The 17,384-nt window shown below is 41.1% G+C and overlaps 1 protein-coding gene across 2 annotated transcripts in view; it reads right to left on the minus strand.

Annotated features, from left to right (window-relative positions):
- Positions 1-17,384, minus strand: part of orc3 (origin recognition complex, subunit 3) — a 71,005-nt gene that overhangs the window by 14,936 nt on the left and 38,685 nt on the right. For both annotated transcript variants that reach the window (XM_073056395.1, XM_073056396.1), the window contains exons 16-18: positions 15,156-15,253; positions 10,817-10,958; positions 7,228-7,344 (exon numbers count right to left, since the gene is read on the minus strand). In XM_073056395.1, the coding sequence (XP_072912496.1) occupies positions 7,228-7,344; positions 10,817-10,958; positions 15,156-15,253 (357 nt within the window). The remainder of the gene's footprint in view (positions 1-7,227; positions 7,345-10,816; positions 10,959-15,155; positions 15,254-17,384) is intronic.

The raw sequence follows: 17,384 nt of genomic DNA on the forward strand, positions 1-17,384 counted from the left end.
GAGCACCTGGAGGAAACCCATGCAGTCACAGGAGAAGGTGCAAACTCCTGACAAACAGCAGAAGGATTAAGTGTGGGTCTCTGATGCTGTATAGTGTATGCTAACCATTATGCTACCGTGGCCACTAAAGTTTTTTACCCTAACAAATCTTTAGGATTAGTTTTCTCTGTGGAATTAGCAGCACAGGGTAAATTAAAAGTACAACCTTAATAAGACTATAGTTCCACACAAGGTGTATCATGGGCAAAAGATATCACTGTGCTACTCCGATTAAAGAGGAGTTTATCTAACCATTAACCAGGTTAAAATTACAGGATATTTCTATAAATATGAATTGGACAGTTACCCCTCCCAGAACTCAATTAATTTTACAGTTCAGATTTCAAATTCATATGGAGTCTTTCCCAGTAATTTCATACTGAGTTCTTTCAATCACTGCAGACAAAAACCAGACTCAGGAATTTATTATCTTTGCAACACTGAACCACACACAAGTAGCTAGACATCATTTCTGAGAAATAAATTGGTATCTACTGGAAGGGACATTAATATACAATTAAGGAAATCAACAACAGGGGAAAAACACATGGCTTCTTTAAGCTGACACGCGATGATAAACATGACTACGAATGAATGGGAAAAAACACTGTTAAATCACTTAAAATCATGCTGGGAGACAGTAGCCAACATCAATGCGGCAGACACATGTAAGTATCCCAACAGAAGGAACTGGGATCAAATCCAAAGGAGGGAACAAATACCTCATCAGTGACTCTATCGCAATTCCCAGAGAGGATCGATAACCCTCAACAAATCTGCCCAGGCCAGGGGTGATGAGGCCAACTTGTCCACAGATAGATGAGGACAGTGTTACATGGCCAAACCATGAAGCACATCAATGTGCTCATTAAGATCAGCTGCAGGAAATCAGCTCTCACATTAGCATCTCAAGGAACAATTGTGTGCTTTACCACAGTGGTCCCCAACCACCGGGCTGCAAAGCATGTGCTACCGGGCCACGAGGAAACTATATGATTTGGCAATATGGAACTAAATGAGTCAGCTGCACCTTTCCTCATTCCCTGTCACGCCCACTGTTGTTGAACGCACGCGATGTCATTGCGCACACGAAGTCATTACCCACAGAGGTCATCATTTGGCTAAACGCAGTGATACCCTAGCGCCAGGGATCATTGGTTGGCCTCAGGTAACTGGTTCCTCGCATGGCCGATGAGAAGTGCTGTTGCTACTAGCCTGGAATGCGGACAGATGGGCACCGCCTCTGAACCTGTTTAGCACACCGAATGTTCGTGGTGAACCCAGTGCTAAAATATTCGCAGATGACCTAATTCGGGCTCAGGGTTTCGCAAGTAGCAGAGCAGCTACCTAGCTGCGATCTACTGAAAGTCATCGCTCGAGCCAAACTTTTGTTGTCTGATAGATCCTACCTGCCTACGGGGGGGGGGGGGGGGGGGCCCGAACGCGCCCCGTCACACTTCTCGCTCGGTCGGTCGCTCTCTCCAGACTGCGACTGACGTAGCCCCGGTACAGGGACCTCTGGCCCTTACCTTGTCCTCTCACTGGTGTGTTGCAATGATTTTGTATGTTCATACGAGGAAAATATGCGCTGTGTGTTTAATATCCAAATATTGCTTAAAATGTTATGACTTATAAGTTATAATTGACCTATCACTATATTCATGCGAGGAAAATATGTGCTGTGTGCTTAATATTAAATTTGTTAGATAAACCCTTTTAGAAACGAAATTGAGTGCATTGGCCACTTATAGTTGACTTATCACCTATATTCCGGTCGTGATTAACACCCCCACCCCCTGTTGGCTGGACCACAAGAATATTGTCAATATTAAACCGGTCCGCGGTGCAAAAAGGTTGGTGACCCCTGCTTTACCAGACTGGATGATATATATAAACTATCAAACAAGATTTTGCTGGAACTCAGCAAGTCAGGCAGCATCAATCCAATTCCCTTCAAGGATATTTGACCATCTAGTTAGCTTTATACGGTGCTGCCTGACCCACTGAGTTCCTCCAGCATCTTGTATGTTGTATCAGATTCCAGCATCTACAGTCTCTTGGATCCCCATAAATATAAACTATGTTCTTCTTTAAATTATAAATCTGACAGAAACTTACTGGATACCATCTTGATATCATCAGTGAATGATCCAAAAACAACTAGACACCAGGTTGAGATAAAAATAACATTGCCTCATCAATTAGTCCTTATTGCATGGAAAAATTCCTAGTAATTAGACCACAGACCATAAGATATTGGAACAGAATTAGGCCATTTTGCTCAAGTCAGCTCTGCCATTTCATCATGGCTGATCCATTTTCTCTCTCAGCCCCAATCTCCTGCCTTCTCCCTGTATCCATTTAGGCCCTGACCAATCAAGAATCTACCAATCTCTGCCCCAATATATACCCATTGATGGCCCCACAGCTGCCTGTGGCAACAAATTCCACAGATTCACCACTCTATGGCTAAACAAATTCATCCTTGTATCAGTTTTAAAAGGATGTCCCCCCATTCTGAGGCTGTCCCCTCTGGTCTTGGACTTTCCCACCATAGGAAACATCCTCTCCACATCCACTCTATCAAGGGCTTTCAACATTCGATATAGATTTCAATTAGGTCACCCCTCATTCTTCTGAATTTCAGTGAGCAGAGGTCCAGAGCCGTCAAAACACTTCTCATATGATAAGCCTTTCCATCCTGGAATCAGCACATCATTTTTTAGATTACCGGCCCAAAACTGCTCACAATATTCCAAGTGAGGCCTCCCCAGTGCTTTATAAAGCATTGCATACTTGCTTTTATATTCTAGTCCTCTAAAATGAATACTAACATCACATTTGGCTTCCTCACCATCGACTCAACCTTCAGGGAATCCTGCAGGAGGACTCCCAAGTCTCTTTGCACCTCATATTTTTGAATTTTCTCTCCATTTAGAAAATAGTCTACCCTTTTATTTCTTCTAACAAGGTGCATGACCATTCATTTCACAACACTGTATTCCATCTGGCACTTCTTTGCCCATTCTCCTAGTCTAAGTCCTTCTTTAGCCTTTCTACTTCCTCAATGCTACCTGCCCCTCCACCTCTCTTCATATCATCCAAAAACCCAGCCACAATGCCATCAATTCTGTCATCCAAGTCGTTGATTTATAACGTAAACAGAAGCAGTCCCAACACAGACCCACAGCCAACCAGAAAAGGCTCCCTTTCTTCCCACTCTTTGCTTCCTCCCAATCAACCAGTGCTTTATCCATGCTACTATTTTTCCTGTAATACCATGGGCTCTTAACTTGTTAAGCAGCCTCATGTGTGGCATCTTGTTAAAGGCTTTCTGAAAATCCAAGTACACAACATCCACCGATTCTTCTTTGTCTATCCTGCTTGTTTCTTCTGTTATGAATGTGAAGCAACTCTGAGAGACAAAGTCGCCCCTTTTTTTTGAGACTCGCAAGATCACTATTAATTCAGGTCTGGGACTCAGGAAATGAGAGAGAGACACGCAGAATACACAAGGTTTGGAATGTGTCCTGGCCTCAGCGGAACGGATCCACTGATAACGGCCATTGTCTCTTGGAGACGGAATTGTGTATTGAGTACTGTACTATTCATTGAAAACCCTCAGGGGACAACCAGAGTGTTGTCATCCCAACCTGATTGACATCTGAGACCCCGTGAGTAAGGATAAAAGAGGGTCTGGGGAACAACCCCTTCAGACGCACCAGGAGAAACGCTGGAAATCCAGTGACAGCGTTTTATAGCAAAAGCCGGTGGGGGCTCGTGTGCGTCCTCCCTTGCCAGGGTGGCGGGCTCATCACAGAAGAATGGTTTAGCTAAAGGAGAGGCCACAAGTGAAAGGCCACGACAATGAGACTCCTGACGGATCGAAATCATAAAAGGAAAGTCGGCAAGTTTTTCTCCAAATCTCTCTCTCTCTCCAACCATTGCAACCCAGCGGTCCCCAACGGCTGCAGCCTTCATGAACTGAGTGAACTTTATATTTCCATCGGACAATACATTATCCCCTAGACAACGATAGAGCTTATTTCTTATTGATTATTATTATACCCGCAATTTTAGATTTAGTATTGACGACGTATATTATCGGTATATTTGCATTGATATTATTTTTGTGTATTTTTACTAATAAATACTGTTAAAAATTGTATCATCAGACTTCAACGGACGTCTCCATCTTTGCTGGTAAGTGACCCAGTTACGGGGTTCGTAACACTTCTTCAAAGAATTCAAACAGATTTGTCACCAATATTTTCCCCTGATGAAACCATGCTGACTACAGCCTATTTTACCATGTGCCTCAAAGTACTCCAAAATCACATCCTTAACAATCACCTCCAACATCTTCCCAACCACTGAAGTCAAACTGGTCTTTCTCCCTTTTTGAAGAGTAGAGTTACAGTTGCAATTTTCCATTCCTTTGGAACTATGCCAAATTATTTGATTTTTGGAAGATCATTACTAATACCTCCACAATCTCTTCAGCCTCGCCTTTCAAAACCCTGGAGTACATACCACCTGGTCCAGGTGAATTATTTACCTTCAGACCTTTCAGTTTCCCCAAGAACCTTCACCCTGCTAACAGCAACTTCGCATACTTCTGCGCTGACGCTTTCGAACTTCCTGCATACTGCTAGTGTCTTCCAGTCAAGGCTGATGCAAAATATTTATTCGTCTGCCATTTCCTTGTCCCCCGTTACTACCATTACAAAATAGCATCATTTTCCAGTAGTCTGATATTTACTCTCGCCTCTCTTTTACACTTTTATGTTGACTTTGACTTCTCTTGTCAGCCACACTTGTGTCTACCTGCTCCCAGAAATTCCAGCCCATTATCACTGCCAGTGTTCTTTTCCAATCAACATTGGCCAGTTCCTTTTACATGCCTCTATAATTCTCTTTACTCTGCTGTAACACTGATACATCTGACTTTAGCTTCTCCTCAAATTGCAGGGTGAATTCTATCACATTGTGATCACTTGTGTCTAAGATTTCTTTTACCTTAAGTTCTCTAATCAATTATGGTTCATTGCACAACACTCAATCGAGAATAGCTGATCTCCTAGTGAGCTCAACCATAAGCTGCTCTAAAATGCCATTTCATAGGTATTCTAGAAATTCCCACTCTTGGGATCCAGTACCAACTTGATTTCCCCAACCTACCTGCATATTGAAATCCCCCATGACTATCATAACATTGCCCTTTTGGCATGCATTTTCTACAATGACCACATCTTTACTACTGTTTGGTGGTCTATATATAACTCCCATCAGGGTCTTTTTACTTTTGCAGTTCCTTAATTCAATCTACAATGATTCAGCACCTTCTGGCACTATGTCACCTCTTTCTAATGATTTGATTTCATTCTTAATCAACAGAGCCACACCAACCCCTCTGCCTACCAGCCTGTCTTTTCAATACAACGTGTATCCTTGGACGTTAAGTTCTCAGCTATAATCTTCTTTCAGCCGTGATGCCACAAATTCATACATGCCAATCTGTAACTGTGCTACACATTTCACCTACCTTACTCCGTATAATGTGCACATTCAAATTTAATACCTTCGGTCCTGTATTTACCCTTTTCGACTTTGTCCATATTTTACATTGCAACTCATCCTGTTGACTGCAATTTTACCCTATCATCAGCCTCTCCTTGCTAGCCGCCTCACTACACACTACCTGTTTGTAATGTTACGTACCCCGTAACTGGGTCACTTACCAGCAAAGATAGAGAGGTCCGTTGAAGTCTGATGGTACTATTTTTAACAGTATTTATTGATAAAAATGCACAAAAATAATATCAATGCAACCATACAGATAATATATGTCGTCAATACTAAATCTAAAAGCGCGGGTATAATAATAATCAATAAGAAATAACTCTATCGTTGTCTAGGGGATAATGTATTGTCCGATGGAAATATAAAAGTCACTCAAGTTCATTCAAGCTGCAGCTTTTGGTTGGAGAGAGAGACGGATTAAAACTTGCCCATTCCTTTTATGATGTCAATCCTTCAAGAGTCGTTGGGGCTGATTTCTCCTTTGTTGTTAGCTAAAGCCGTTCTTCTGTGGCAAGGCCCACCAATTCCGAGGCAAATGGAAAAGGACGCACGTGGGCTTTCCACCGGCTTTCGCTATTGCGCTGTTACAGGAGTTCTAGCGTTTCTTCTGGTGCGTCTGTAGGGCTGTTCCCCAGACCCTCTTTTATCCTGACTCACAGGGTCTCAGACGTCAATCAGGGTGGAATGATGCCATCCCCCAACCAGCCCACGTTGCCTGAGGGTTTCCATGAAGTACAGTACTCAAAACACAATTCCGTCTCCAAGAGACAATGACCTGTTCTGTGGCTTTGTATCGCTGAGGGCCAGGACATTCCAACCTCTTTGTGGATTCTGCATGTCTTTCTCTCATTTCCTGGGTCTCCTGACCTGAATTAATAGCGATCTTGTGATTCTCAAAAAGGAGGGGGCACAGGCGTAACAGTAAACAAACTACCTCACCCTCAGCCCCATCACTCCAGTTCCCATCCCCTTGCCAAATTAGTTTAAACCCTCTCAAAAAGCTCTAGCAAACCTGCCCGCAAGGATATTGACCCCCCTCAGGTTCCGGTGTAAGCCATCCCTTTTGTACAGGTCGTATCTTCTCCAAAAGAGATCTCAATGATCTATAAATCTAAACCCCTGACAATTTCTCAGCTACGCATTCATCCTATTCCTACCCTCACTGGGATGTGGCATGAGCAAATAATGGTCTCTGAATGAAAGACCACTCATGTGGCCATGCTACGAAGATTCAGAACTCCTTTTACAAACCCTTAGAATAGTCAAGACGTACAAACAAGCTGGATGAACTCAGCAGGTCAGGCAGCATCTGTTGAAATGAGCAGTCAATGTTTCGGGCTGAGATCCTTCGTCAGGACTGTCAACCTTAGAACCTGGTACCACCTTAGAATAGATGTTAGCTAACAGTACAAATTCTGTGGTTTTGCAGCTTTTTTTAGTCTGCTTATATTGTTTTCTCATCATTGGACACATCAACCAGTACTAACGGCCTGCCCCTATACTGGATTGTGAAGTTGAAAGGATTTGCCAATGATGGTAGAATCAATGCAAAAACCGATAGAACAAAAATGGGTTTAATTCCAAATAACACAAACAAAAACCCACCTGCAGCCAGTCATAGAGGTTGATCAATCGTCCACACTCCAGGTGAAGCTTGTAGATTATACAGATATCTGGTGCTACATTAGTAATGGTTCCTCCATCACTCTTCAAGGCTTCATTCTGAGTTGGAACAATGAAATTCAACTATAAAGTTTTTAAAAGTGGCAGAAACTGTTCAAAAATACTTGTTGAATGGGAAATTTAGACCATCAACATTATAACCAAATGGTGGATGCAGAGATCCTGCCATTCTACCTGAAATAGAGCCATTGATGCAACCCTGTCTACCTTGGATATCTAGCCATGAATGCCAGGGTCCTCCTCTTCTTACTCCATCCAAGCACTTGCAGGAACCCGTCTCTGGGCCTATTAATTACTGACAAATACTAAAGTTTTTGCAGGTACTGCAAATCCAGAGTTCCTCCAGCATTTTGTATGTGTTAGCAATAATCTCCCAATTATCTCTTACAATTGCTAAATGAAAGCTTAGTGATGTAGTAGCCCCGAGTCAGGGTGGTAATGAGCTCAAGGAGAGCAATGCTGGTCTCTTAAGAATGGAGTCTAGGTGACAAGAGTGATTTATGTGTCCCTGGATTGTTGGCAATTTGCACTAAACTGCACCCATATATTAACTATAACACAAGGTGATTCAGGCATGGTAATTAGCAGGGAGGTATGGTTTCTTGAGTGTCTTTGGGAATGGGGAGAGCATAACTTATACCTTTCCCTTTCTACAAATTCAAAACACAGCATTAATAAATATCATCAGATCATGATTTCAGATAGCACATGTGATGTAACATGAAAAAATGTAGTTTATCTATTTTTGTGCATATAAACAAAAAAGTATTTTTATATAAAAAAGGACAGATAAATTGGTGAATCTGATATTAAAAATGCAGTTGATGTTCTTGTATACAAGTTACTGAAAGCGAATATACAGGTAAAACAAGTAATTAGGAAGGGAAATTGAATGTTGGCCTTCATCATAAAAGGATTAGAATACAAAGTAAAATTGCCTTACTACAATTATAGTCTTGGTGATACAGTTTGGGTATCCTAACCCAAACACTTGTCATAGAGGAAGTGTGGCACTAGATTGCATCCAGAGAAGACGAGTTTGCAAGCATTCTCTAAAGTTTGGAAGAGTGAGAAGTAAATACACTGAAAGTTATGATATTATTAAAGGGCTTGATAGGCTGGAGAGGAAGGATGTTTCCTTGACCAAGGAGAAGGAGTAAAATGTTCTTTATTCTAATGTTTTAGAATGTGGGACATCTAGGACTAAGATGAGGTTCATTCAGAGGATTGTGGCTCTTTGGCCCAATTAATTAATTTATTAAAAACATTAATTGATTTCTGGATATTAAGGAATATCCTTAATGTGGATAGTATGGGTGTGCAGGTGGAAGAACACTGGAACAGTATTCATATGGTCTACTTCTGTTCCTATTTCTTGTGTTATATCCTACCTACCTTTAATGGATGCCAGACTCATTTATATATTTTTAAACTTTAAGGTCACAGTCTTTCCCTCCTGAACACCACATTCTCCTGTTCTTCAGGCAGGAGAAGTGGGGAAAGGTGGGTCAATTAGGACCATGCATCTACTCAAGGAGTTATACCCTTGTTCTCTTAAATAAAAATCCTTAATCCAACACAAATTTTATTTAAGTGCAAAGTAGTTAGAATCTTGATTAGTAAAATCAAGATTACACCACACAATGTCTCTTTTATCGTAATTTAGACAATTCTTTCCAGTAATTCCAATATTTCTAGTAACTTAAATGAACTTGGCAACATCTCCAGACCTAGTGAGTTGGTTCCTATTTTGTGCTTACTTTAATATCCGCATGCTTGTTTCAACTAAAGGGCTTGTTTAACTTTTAGCCCTCGATACAAGTTTTAATTCACTTTTAAAAGGCCAGTCTTCACTTATTGACATGCTTAGGAACACTCCACTAATGATAGTTCCCTGTGGTACTCTGATCAAAAGTGGTATTTTTTCCCCCTTCCTCTTTATGCTAAATATAATTCCCAAAGAGTAGGTGGAAGATTTGTCTTTAAAACTGAAATGAGTATTTCTTGTGGAAAATGGTACTGCTGAAGCAGCTGACCTTAGCAAATGGGCTACTTTAAACTTAGTTAGGAAGGAAGGGGCATAAAGAACCTCATGTCAAGGTAGGCTTGTATACGGAGGGCTCAAAGCGTTGTTGAGGATCCCTACCACCCATCCCACAATCTCTAACTACTGTCAGGGAGGTGGTACAGGATCGTCAAAACTAGGACTGTCAGACTGGCAACAGCTTCTTACCTCAGGCTGAGACTAAAAAATACCCTGCCATCACTGAGGTCTCATCACGAGGACAGTGAGTTGCTTACCGTACTGTTTACCTGTGCTGTGCACTACCTGCATTTTGGATTATTTTTTATTAACTTACAGTGTTCACGGTAACGTTTTGTTTCTCGTGCTGTGTGAGATACATGTTTTGCGGGTGCACTATTGTCCGGGAGAACGCTGTTTCATTTGATTGTACATATTACAGTCAATTGACAATAAACAAACATAACTGCAAACAAATAACACATTTATCCACTAAGCCCATCAGGTCCATTCTGGCATTAATGCTTAATCACAGCTACCTCCCACCTTTCTTCAGCTAGTAAATGCTACATTCATTTTCATGTTCAGCTAGTATTTTTTAATATATTAACCTCACACGGCTCTCCATTAAGAGTGCTCTACAAACCTCGTCCTGTGGACACATCTCTTTCAGCCTTCAATGCATTTCCACCTTTCACTGCTCTCACATTCTTTTTCATTTTCAGTAAAAAGCAACAGAAAACCTAAGTGAGAATGCTTCTCAATGCAGCAAATATTGTAAACTAACTGTAACTGCGTTGCCACGCACACAGTACAAGCTGCACCACCCAGCAGCCTGTGACAACCCTGATTTAACCTTAACAATTAACATACCTAGTACGCCTTTGGACTGAGGGAGGAAACTGAAGCACACCAAGAAAACCCATGTATTCCATGTGGAGGACAAAGATACTCCTTACAGAGGATGCTGGGATTGAACTCCAACACCTCGAGCTGTAATACCATTGTATTAACCACTATGCTACTGTGGCACCCAAATAGTCTTAGGTGCAGAATTAGGCCATTTGGCTCATTGACTCTGTTCCACCATTTGATCGTGGCTGATTTATTATCCCTCTCAACCCCATTCTTCTGCTTTCTCCCTTTAACCCTTGATGCCCCGACTAATCGAGAACCTATCTACCTCTGCTTTAAATATACCCAATGACTTGGCCTCTACATAATTCTGTGGTAATGAATTCTACAGATTCACAACACGCTTGCTAAAGCAATTCCTCCTCATTTCTGCTCTAAAGGGATGCCCTTCTACCTTGAGGCTGTGCCCTCTGGTCTTAAGAGTCTCCCACTTTTGGAAACATCCTGTCCACATCCACTCTATCTAAGCCTTTCAGTTTAAATGGGGTGCAAATGAGAATCATCCAGTTGGACTTTGTTTCATTCTTATCAGAACCAGAAGAAATTATCCTGGTAAAGTGGTCAGTCTATTACCTTTAAGTAGCAATACGGATTACTTAAAGCTATCTGCAAGGCAGCACGTGGAGCTGCATTCAAGTGTCTTCGAAGCATGCTAGCAGCTTTGAAATAGACAACTTCATGGAGCACCTGAGTCTCTGGTAGCAAGAGGTATTGCCTGCAAGAAGAACAAAAAAAAGTGGTATTATCATTTCCTTTCACCAGTAACAGATCAAATCATTCCCAGGTTTTGCATAATTGAGGACAATGAGGAATAATTCAATTGAAAACAGAAGACATTTTGATTTTTTTAACATCTAACGTCCAGACCAAGTGCTCTTAGATTACTAGCTAGTTTCTGTTCCACTGACTACAGCAACAGATGAGCACTCACACAGCCCCTTCTTTGTGTCTCTGCACTTTGAACAATAAAAAATTGTCAAATACAATGCAGACACAAGAAACTTCAGAAACTGGAAATCTGGAGCAACACACAAAAAGCTGGAACTCAGTGGGTCTGGTAGCATCTATGGAGAGAAATAAGAAGTCAACATTTCAGAATTTGTTTCCTTCCTCACCTCCTCTTTATTCCATGGTTCCATGTCCTCTCTAAATAGATTCTAATCTTCAACCTGTTGTCACTTCCATCAATCAACTTCTAGTTTCTGACAACATTCTCACTCACCTATTGCTTCAACCCCTTCTTCCCTCCTTTGTATACTGGCTAACTCCCATCTTTGGTGAAGATGGTGCTGGTGGGACACAGCCTCACTTTGCAGGTGGCAAATAAAATGACTAACTATAAAATATACCTTTTAGGACTACAATCACTGCAATCTGCAGCCTGTAATTTCCTGTTGGGAAGTATGCTTTTGAACCTTCTGTACAACCTGGTATTTTTGTGGTATCCTGAAATATTCGGTAAACTGGACTTTCGTGAATGTAGGTATAGTTATGGCGGCCATTGCTGGAGCAGACTTAGATCGGATCTGGGTCTGAGAGCGGATAATGAGCTGATGTTTGCCTGAGTTAGGCATGGAGCCAGATTAGAAGGACTAAGGTGTCGAGGGTGAGGGCAGTGGACAAATCAATGTTCAGCTTATTACTGTGAGAGGCTTTGCTTGCCTGAGCGCAGAGCTGACTCTGCAGTGTGACCTGCAGTCTTTGGTATTCGCCTTACCACTGAACCTAGCACTGTGGCTGTGACCTGCAACGAATGACACTTGTCTCAGCACTGTGCTGCTGCAGCATCCAGCTCCTCAACTGGCTGCAACACTGAACTAGCTATGTGGCTGTGGACTTACTCTCAGGGACTCTGAAGTTCATAGCCTGTGAATTGTTTGGCTTTTTAAAAATACAATTGTTTGCACGATTTGTTCTTTCCTTTTTGCACACTGGAATAATCTTGGTGGTGTAGGGTTTTTCATGAATTCCATTCTGTTTCTTTGTTTTGTGGCAGCCTGCAAGAAGATGCATACATTGATCTCACAAGTGATTCAGAGAAATATTTTTAAAGGGAAACTGATCCCTGCATTCACAATACGAAGACTAATAAGAGCTAAAGCTCCTTTCTGAAAATCTGCCCGAGTCTGAGATAACACAAAATCAGAGTTGGTCTCAAAAGATGAAACCATACTGATTTCACCAATGCACTTGCCACTCACTTAATATTAACCTTTCACTACTAATAGATTCCAATTTCAGTAATGCAACGTACAATCAAATTATCTCAAAGAAATAAGAGTCAACAACCCATCTTGAAAAGTAGTCACTTTGCTTATAAACAGGATGCCCCTCATACCTGATACTCCTGCTCTGCACATAGCACAATACCAAATTTAGGCCATTACATGTGGCCACTAACGTCAATACTATGAGAAATGGGTCACCCTTGCAGTTAAATGTCACCTCTCTATATCCTCCAGAACATTTTAAAATTGCACATGACTCACTACTTCTTATTGAAATGTGAATTCCAAAACAAAGCTTGTAAGATGTAGTCACTTGATCCATTTTCCCTTGCTATGCAATTATTTGCCAGTGGACATATTGATGTTATTATCACATGCAAAATCTGGCCAGAAAATATCATTAGGATGAATCAAGATGGAACAAGACCTGCCAAATTCCTGATGGGCAGGTCTTCAACAGGAAATGCAATTTTAATAGTAATCTCTTTGAAATATGCCCAAAAATTAACTCAAATGTACCAAGTACATTCGTACTCAAATGTACGTTTGTAGAAAAAGTGCTCTTCTAATCTATTTTCTAGTCTACTGCATCAGGAAATACTGGAAGAATTCCCCTATTTCTAGTAATAAAGAGAAAAGCACTTAAGAAACATCCAACATCTGGACCAAAGCCTGTACACTAACCATTTTTTTTTACCAAAGTTGACAGTGATAAGCACTTTCATTTGCTGGGAATGTGCTTTGCAGGAGATGGGACACCTTGACGAGCTGAATGACCCATTTTTGCAACATTTTACTTTAACACTCTTCAAAAGAGGTGATATGGTAACAACGAATTACAACTCTCCCCTCACTGCTCAGTTCTTCACTTCATTCAAGCAAACCTAATTAAAAGTTAAAAAATGTGGCTCTTCTTGTATTGAATTTGAGCCAAAATTGAAACTGGGGTCTGGTTTGCATTGGTGGTCCACTGTCTCCAGACATTACAACAGTACAGGCTGACTAAAATTAGACAGTTATGTGTTTATATCATTGTGGCTTCTTCAAATATCATTGGGAGTTTTCATATCACTGCTTAGCAACAGATTAATTAATCAACAGAACAGTCTTAAAAGCAAACAGAGATTTAGTCAGGTTCAGTGAAGTAATGAACAATTAGTAGTGGGTGACATGAAAGAGGGCAGCTGATCTAACTAAACAAACAAACTAGAGGCAAGCAGAAACAAGAATTTCTTCACAGCAGATGATGAGTAGTATGCTAGTAACATCCTACACTAGACCGCAGTTTTCCCCCGTCGCCACCCCTGTATACTTCAGATTCTACTTTTCACTTCTTTTATTCATTATATTTTGGTTTTATTTCTGAATTGACTGCTTTTTTTTCTAGTTAAGAGCTGTAAAGTAAATTTATTTTGAAACTAAGGGAAACTACAGTTAAGTTTGGAAAAGGACAGGTTGGAAAATGTGTGTTTTGATTTTTTTTAAGCTACAAGGTCACATCCAGCCTACAGGGCATGTGGATGCGCAAGAATTTTCATAAAACATTCAATAAGATGTCTGTCCATGTGAGTTGGTGGAGTAAAAGAAGTTAGGTTGAAGGAAGGAAGAAAAATTGGAAGTACTTTTGGCAGACTGGAATTGGGGTTGAACTGACAGTGCCAAAACATTAGCATTAGTAACAATCTTAAAACCTGATGTTGATACGAAAAACACGGGCAGAGCAGGGCTGTGGTTCCAGAACACTTGAGGAAGGCTAAGGCATACGAGCAGACAAACAGACAGCTGAGCACTTTACCCAAGTTTGAAATTAATTGTTCTAAGAGGAAAAATAAAGACCCGTATCTTTCACTGAACTGGCAATTCCTGATCAAAATACATATTCCCTAAATGGAAAACACCATTAAAAGTCTAATGGCATTTGTGTTTTAATAAGGCAAAGTACAAATATTAAAAGTGATGATAAATCTGTACAATACATTGGAATGTTAGATGTTTCTGAACACTGTAAAACGTATATTGAAGGTTTAAAAGGTGAGCAGGACAATTGCAATAGGCACAGTATGTAAATTCAAGATGCAAAGAGAGATTTGAGATGGTGGACTATATTACAAGCAAAGATGGTTAAGAGACAGCTGCTTTGTAGGGCTTTTAATACTGCGTGAAGATAACAAATTATTTTGACTGGAGGAGAGACACCAGGATATGAGAAAGAAGAACAAAAATGCCCAGGGCTATCTAATCTCTTGGAATCTTGGACCGACAACAATTTGAATAGATATATTTAAATATTTCATTGCAACACAGGAACAGGCTATTTGGCCCACAGTGAAAAAAAAACTTTCTTTGTTGAACAATAAAGAGATGAGAGGGAGAAAATACAGGCAACGGAAAGATTCAATAACCTGTCCCTGAACCTTTGTTGACTAGACTTGTTCAACACGTCCCTAACAACCCTCTTCCCTCAGACCTGAAGACTCACAAGATGTAGATGCTGCTGCTTTATAAATGCGACAGTCAAGTCAAGGCAAGTGATGGGGAAGGGCTTGTGTGTGCTAAGAGAAGATAATAACTGCTTCTTCCTCATAGGGTATGTTTTAGGAACCCCTAACAGGCACTGAAGAAAGTACAACTTCATATTAAAAATGTCACTGCAATTGTTCTCATTAACTATCCTATTAACTCACCTTACAAGTTTGTCCATAAATTCAAGAACATCCATTCGCAAAACTTCAAACTTGCTTGGTTTCTTGGATCTTCTTAATTCCTTCATTTCCAGTAAGGTCTGCAAAAGCCAAAGCTGTAATTTTCAAAAACTATCTTTGGTACAGTTATTGCTCACTAGCAAGGCACTGAAAGTGATGGGAAATCTTGTTATAAATATGATACTTGCATATTTTGGTTTTAAAATGGTTAAACAGCTTTCCCTCACCCCCAATTAAAACAAAACTTAAAAGGCTTACTTCACTAGTGGTTTGAGATTTTTAGCATACGCAGTTTTTGAAATACATTTGCCTTTCTTGAACATTAAAATACAATAACCATCAGCCATGCAAAATTTACATTTTCATTCATTCAAATTTAAGATCACTACACACATAATTCTCCACATCTTCCGTCATCTCCAACAGGATCCTACCATCAAGCACATCTTTCCTTCACTCCCACTTTCTGCTCTCCACAGGAATCACTTCCTACACGACTCCCTTGTCCATTCGTCCCTCCCCACTGATTTCCCTCCTGGCACTCATCCTTGCAAGTAGAACAAGTGCTACACCTGCCCCTATACCTCCTCCCTCATTACCATTCAGGGCCCCAAAAAGTCCTTCCAGGCAAAGCTACACTTCCCTTGTGACTCTGTTGGGGTCATATACCATGTCCGGTGCTCCTGGGTGTGGCCTCCTGTGTATCAGTGAGACCCGACGTAGATTGGGAGATGGTTTCACCATGCACCTATGCTCCTTCCACCTGAAGAAGCAGGATCTCCCAGTAGCCACCCATTTTAATTCCACTTTCTATTCCGATATGTCAATCCATAGCCTCCTCTACTGTTGCGATGAGGCCACACTCAGGCTGTAGGAACAACACCTTATAGTCCATCTGGGCAGCCTCCAAGCTGATAGCATAAACATCAATTTCTCGAACTTCTGGCAATGGCCCCCTGCCCTCTCTTTCCCAGACCCTATCCCTTTTCCTTCTCTCACTTTCTCTCCTTGCCTGCCCACTGGCTCCCTCAGGCGCTCCTCCCCCTTTTCTTTCTTCCATGGCCTTCTGTCCCCACCTATCAGACTCCCCATTCTCCAGTCCTGTATCTCTTTCACCAGTCAACTTGCCAACTATTTCTTCATCTTTCCCTCTCCCAGTTTCACCTATCACCGTTTCTCTCTCCCCTCCCGCACATTTTAAATCTACTCCTCAGCTTTTTTTCTCCAGGCCTGCTTAAGAGTCTCAGCCCAACAAGTTGACTGTACTCTTTTCCATAGATTGTGCCTGCCCTGCTGAGTTCCTCCAGTTTTCAAAATGGTCATTTAGACTGCTGACCTGGTTGATCTGTGGGATCTGCTGATTAGTGGTGTACGCAGTGAAGAAGACAAGAACAACAAAAATGTGGGCAGGTTGGATAATAAAACCCTAAGGGGATTGTGATTACTTGAAAGAGAATGAAAATCCTACAGTATGTCTGAACCCGAAGGAACAGGAAACCAGCAAAATATTACTATCCGATGTCTTCTTCACCTGCCTGTCTACTTGCCTTGTCACTTTCAGAGAACTGGGTACTTGTACCTCCAAGTTTCTCTGCAGTTCAACAGTACTTAGGACCCTGTCATTTACTGAGTAAGTTCTACCTTGGTTTGACTTCCCAAAATGGATCACTTTGTGCTTGTCTGCATTAAATTTGATCTGCCATTTCTTTATATGCCATTCCATTACCCACTTTACCAGTTGAAATATATACTGTTGTAACCTTAGACAACCTTCAATCTTGCCACCCATATTCTCAAAATCATCAATACACGTGACAAACATTGAGGGGCTCAGGACTGATCCCTGCAGCTCATTACTGGTGCAACCTTCCATTACACCTTCTTATTCCTTACAAGAAGACAATTTTGTATCTAAATGGTTCGATTACCCTGGATTTCATGTGATCCTACTCTCTGGAATAGCTTACCATGCAGGACCATGTCAAAAGACTGGTTTAAATCCACTTAGTCACTATCACTCTAACCCTGGCAAATATCTCAATAACCTCTTCAAAAAAACTCAATTAGATTTGAGATATAATTTCCCATGCACAGAACTATGCCGACTATCCCTTATTAGTCTTTGCCTTTCGAACTGCAGATATATCCTGTCTCAGAATCCCCTCCAATTACTTAACACCACTGATGCTAGGCTCACTGGCTAAGGAATAT

This window comes from Hemitrygon akajei, chromosome 9, assembly GCF_048418815.1.
Source record: "Hemitrygon akajei chromosome 9, sHemAka1.3, whole genome shotgun sequence".
Classification (NCBI taxonomy): domain Eukaryota; kingdom Metazoa; phylum Chordata; class Chondrichthyes; order Myliobatiformes; family Dasyatidae; genus Hemitrygon; species Hemitrygon akajei.